Source organism: Condylura cristata, unplaced genomic scaffold, assembly GCF_000260355.1.
Source record: "Condylura cristata isolate star-nosed mole 26May11 unplaced genomic scaffold, ConCri1.0 scaffold00034, whole genome shotgun sequence".
NCBI lineage: Eukaryota > Metazoa > Chordata > Mammalia > Eulipotyphla > Talpidae > Condylura > Condylura cristata.
The window spans coordinates 3,858,834-3,863,563 of record NW_004567135.1 but is presented as its reverse complement, the minus strand read 5'-3'; the positions used below and the strand labels follow the sequence as shown (position 1 = coordinate 3,863,563).

Below are 4,730 nucleotides of genomic sequence, written 5' to 3'. Positions count from 1 at the left end.
CTTTCAACACGCAGTTTCACGTTATCTTGACAGTAACCTGTGAAAAGGTATGATATATTTGGGTCCCTCCTCGAGTAAAGGTATTCTGTTGGATGCGTTGCCAAGAAACTTCATTAGCATGTGACCTTTTACGGGGAACTTCAGGAATCAAAGGCCGACAAAGCTTTCTATGGTCTTCATCCACGAATCTTTCTAGATCAATTTCCCCATATTTCTCAGCTATGAGGAGTGCACTCACTAGGAATTACTCAGAGACGACTGAGTTTATTCTGCTGGGATTCAAGACATCGCCAGAAGTGCAAATCCTGTTATTTTTACTCTTCTTGCTTATCTATATGGTCATTGTGGTAGGAAATATCAGCATGCTCATTGTGATTAAGGGGGACTCCAGACTGCACACACCTATGTATTTCTTTCTCAGAAATTTGTCTTTCTTAGACATCTGTTACTCTACAGTCATTGCTCCCAAGACCCTGGCTACTTTCTTGTCGAAGGAAAAGAAAATTTCTTACAATGGTTGTGCAACACAGTTCTTTTTCTTTGCTCTCTTTGTGGGGACCGAAGGCTTCCTCCTGGCCGTGATGGCGTATGACCGCTTCTCCGCCATTTGCTCGCCTTTCCTCTACGCTGCGCGCATGTCTCAGCCGGCCTGCACGCATCTGGTCCTTGGCTCCTATGTCTGCGGCTGCATCAACTCTATGATACAAACGGGTTTCACCTTCAGTCTGCGATTCTGTGGAGAGAACAGATTAGACCACTTCTTCTGCGATGTGCCAGCCCTGATCAAGATCTCGTGTGTGGACACCTTTGTGAATGAGATCGTGCTGTTCATCCTCTCGGCTCTCATCATCATCAGCACCACCACCGTCATTCTGGTTTCCTATGCTTACATCCTCTCCACTGTCCTGAAGATCCCGTCCCTCAGCGGCCGCAGTAAGGCTTTCTCCACCTGCAGCTCTCACATCACTGTGGTGAGTTTGTTTTATGGGACTGTGTTCTTCATGTACGCCCAGCCGGGGGCCATCTCTTCACCAGAAAAAAGTAAGGTTATAGCTGTGTTCTACACGCTCGTCATCCCTATGTTAAATCCTTTGATTTATAGTCTAAGGAATAGGGAGGTGAAAAACGCTGTAAAAAAGATATTGTTGAGAAAAACCTCTTTTCATTGAAACTGTACAAAAGGTTCAAAGCAGTATTTTCAGTGATTTGCTAGGAAATAGCTTGAACTAGATGCTTTCAAAAGTTTTGGAAGATTAAAGTTTATTTTATTTTTAACATCAATAGGTTTTAAAAAATGAATTAAAAAACCCACATAGATTTTTAATATCCTTATAAGTCTTATACGGTGTGGTATCTAGTTGTAATTTTGTTCAGGTGTATTCAAAATTGCAACTCATAAATACAGTACTAGTAAGTAACTTTAAAGTAGTAACTTTAAAGTTATTACTATTATAGGCTTAAATATGTGATATTTACATATCTGTATATCTGGAAGTGGGAGAAATATTTATACTAATGGATGTTCCGGGTTTTTTTCTTTAAATCATAATCAAGTTCAATCTTTGTAAATGAGAATTAGAAGCGCTAATACATTGTAAATAATTCCCTTTACCCACATATTTATACAAAGGAGGGGTATAAATTATTAAACCAGTGATTTCCTTAATAATATCTTTATATCATCCAAGCATTAATGATGCCATCAAGAAACAAAAATATAAATAAATTATTGTGATTTAACTTTTGTAACATATCTTGTTATGGAAAGTGTTAATAATAAATGTTTTATAACATTTCCAGTATTACCTATGCACTTTGAGTCATTATTTATGGTTCCTGGATAATTTTCATATTATATATATGATTGAGAATTCTTAATTTCCTTTAATTTGGAAAATTTATTGTCATGGACTGCATTAAAAGTTTATCACAAGTAGATAGTCTTTTCAGTGTCTGTGGGTATCTGGAATTTCTATTTTGAATCCTTTCATCCTACATCTATACCTAGCTAAGTTTGCCAAGAGTTTGATTTTCACATCATTAGAATTTTGAGTTCTATATCATTGATTTCTGGGGTTCTAACTCCCTTGATGTCAGGACAGTTCTGAGCCATCATAGCATGGTAATTATAACTAACAAGAATGTATTATATATTTGAATTTTGTGATGAGAACACATCTTAATGCTCTCACTACCAAATTAAAAAAGCAATGTTATGAGGTAAGGTGTTAAGTAAACTTCTTATACATGCATTGCATCATTATGTTGTACATCTCAAACTTTCATTATGTTATATGTCAATTCTAGCTCAATAAAGCTGGAGGGAATAAAATGTATACATGCTGGCATGTGAACTTGTTGTTCTGTAGAAAATAGTGTTTTCTTCATAATTTTAATATAAACACAGAAACCAATTTAATAAACTTGAAAGTTTTAGCCCTAAGAAAAACTCAATGAAAAAATTCAGAGGACAATTGTAGCTTTGTTCTTTTGTGCATTGAGAGTAGGAACTACTTTTCCTCAGCAGATAAAAGCAAACGAAGAGAAAATATTTAAAAACATTTATAGATTCAATTGTGTAGAAAAAGATGAACAAGTAAATATAGAAAGGCAAGAATACCTTGCCCCCCACAGGGTGTTTTCCTGAAATTACATGACAAACCACAACCTAAAGAATGTATTCACAATGCACACAGACAAAAAGATTATGTGCTGAGTTCCTGCAAATCTTTAAGAAAGACACAATCAGCTACTAAGAAACAGGAAAAAAAAAAAAAATTGGCTCACATCTCACAGGCAAACAAACAACAAGGCCAGTAAAATGTGTTGGGGTGATTTATGTCAATGGTGATCAGAGAAATGGAATTGAAGGTTGTAAGAAAACTCCACTTCACACCCACCCAGTGGGAAATAAATGAAAAAGGGTGATGATGCCAACGCCAAAGAGCACGTGGCCTGCCATGCGCCCTCAGCAGGAGAGACTGTTTCTGGAGGAGCAAAAATTCCATCTTGATATGGTGAAGAGACCTTATTATTTTTATTTATAATCTTATAAAATCATTCCTTTTTTGCTTACACATAAAATATAAATTATGGGATTTTTTGTGTATATATATATATGCAAAATATACAATTATACTGTAGTTTGTAATATGAACATTTCCTGGTGATTACAAAATATACAAAAATTTAATGAAAAATGGTAATAATGAAAAACAAGGATTGAATATACAGATGTTTCACAGGCTCTATTTTGCATCACATCTGATATTGTTGGAATTTTCACTTGAATTGAGTTGAATCTATAAATCAGTGTTGGAGTGACTAGTTTCTTGCAGTATTGAGTGTTCCACTGATGAATATGACATTTCTCTAAGTCATTAAGTCTTCTACAATGTCTAGTTTTTTAGTGTAAGGGACATACACATTTGTCAGATTTATTATAATAAGTTTAATATCTTTATCCTATCAAAAAGGAAGGATTTTATAAGAGCCTTTTATTTTTTTTAAGATTTATTTATTTATTTGTACAGAACTGGGGTACAGGCCAGAGATGCGGAGGGTGAGAGGATTCACTAGAGACAGAGTGGGGAGCAGAACAGGCAGATTGAGGAAGCACACTGCTGAGGGGGGCAGTGGGCAGGTCAGGAGAGGGCTGCCGCGCCATGTGGTCACCTCTGGGCCAGGCGGGGATCGAACATGTGGAAGTGGCTTAAGCTTCTTTGTGCTGTGCTTTAACCCACTGCGCCACCAGGGAGGGCCCATAAGAGCCTTTTTAAAGCTCTAATCAAACTCCTCAAACTTAAAATACTTTGAGGTATTTTTTAAATTTAGGTTTAAGAACTTAACATACATATATGTATATATATATATATAACATATATATTATATATAAATTTAGTTCTAAGAACAATTATATATATATATAGAGAGAGAGAGAGAGACCCCCTTCCCTGCCTAGGTGTCCATAAGGACAGGTACTCGCACTCCCACGCACTTTTTGCACAGGTAATGAAGCCAAGGAAAAATGTAAAGCTGAGGATGGTGCTGCAGACGCTGGCGGTGGGGACGCTGGAAGGGGCCGGGTTTACTCCACTCTCCCTACCCTGGTGAATCAGTGGAATACTGCACCTCAAGAGCCCCAGGGCTAGGGCCAGCCTGGAATATCTCTTGGACACTGGAGGGCAGTCGGACTACATTGGGAGAGACGGCAAGTAGATTCATGCGTTAGTGAACGCGATGTGGCTGGGGAGACTCTTGGACTGTGGGCTGCTGGCTGTGTAACTCCAGCGCTGCATGTAGCCAGCTGCCCCAGCGAGAAGAGTCAGACAGTGCAGAGACATAGATCCTTGACTTAGGAGAATATGTGCAGAGGAGCTGGGGTACTGGCAGGGGATTAGGGGCCCTATGAGAGGAACATGAACAGTGCAGTGGCTTGATTTCCCTTCCCTCACCCCGTTGCTCAGAGTTGCAAGATTACATCTCCTACATTGAGAAGCCTGAAGAAAAACAGACACCCCAAATCCTATGAAAATCACAGTGCCACCACTATGATTGAATAGGCAGGTCAAATCTCTAAGGGTTAAAACAACCAAATGGGAAGACCAAAATTAAAAATAACAATATGGCAACTTGAAGGACATATGGAAGAATGACTTTCCAGCACCCACCCATACAGATATGGAATATTTTATCTTCTTAGCAGACAGAAAATTCAAATAAAGAAATTC

The 4,730-nt window shown here is 38.1% G+C and overlaps 1 protein-coding gene across 1 annotated transcript; it reads left to right on the top strand.

The window, feature by feature from the left end:
• The first annotated feature begins 221 nt into the window (after window positions 1–221).
• On the top strand, window positions 222–1,169 carry LOC101635564 (olfactory receptor 12-like). The gene has a single exon (XM_004692482.1). The coding sequence runs from the start codon at window positions 222–224 to the stop codon at window positions 1,167–1,169; it is 948 nt and encodes a 315-aa protein (XP_004692539.1).
• The last annotated feature ends 3,561 nt before the right edge of the window (window positions 1,170–4,730 follow it).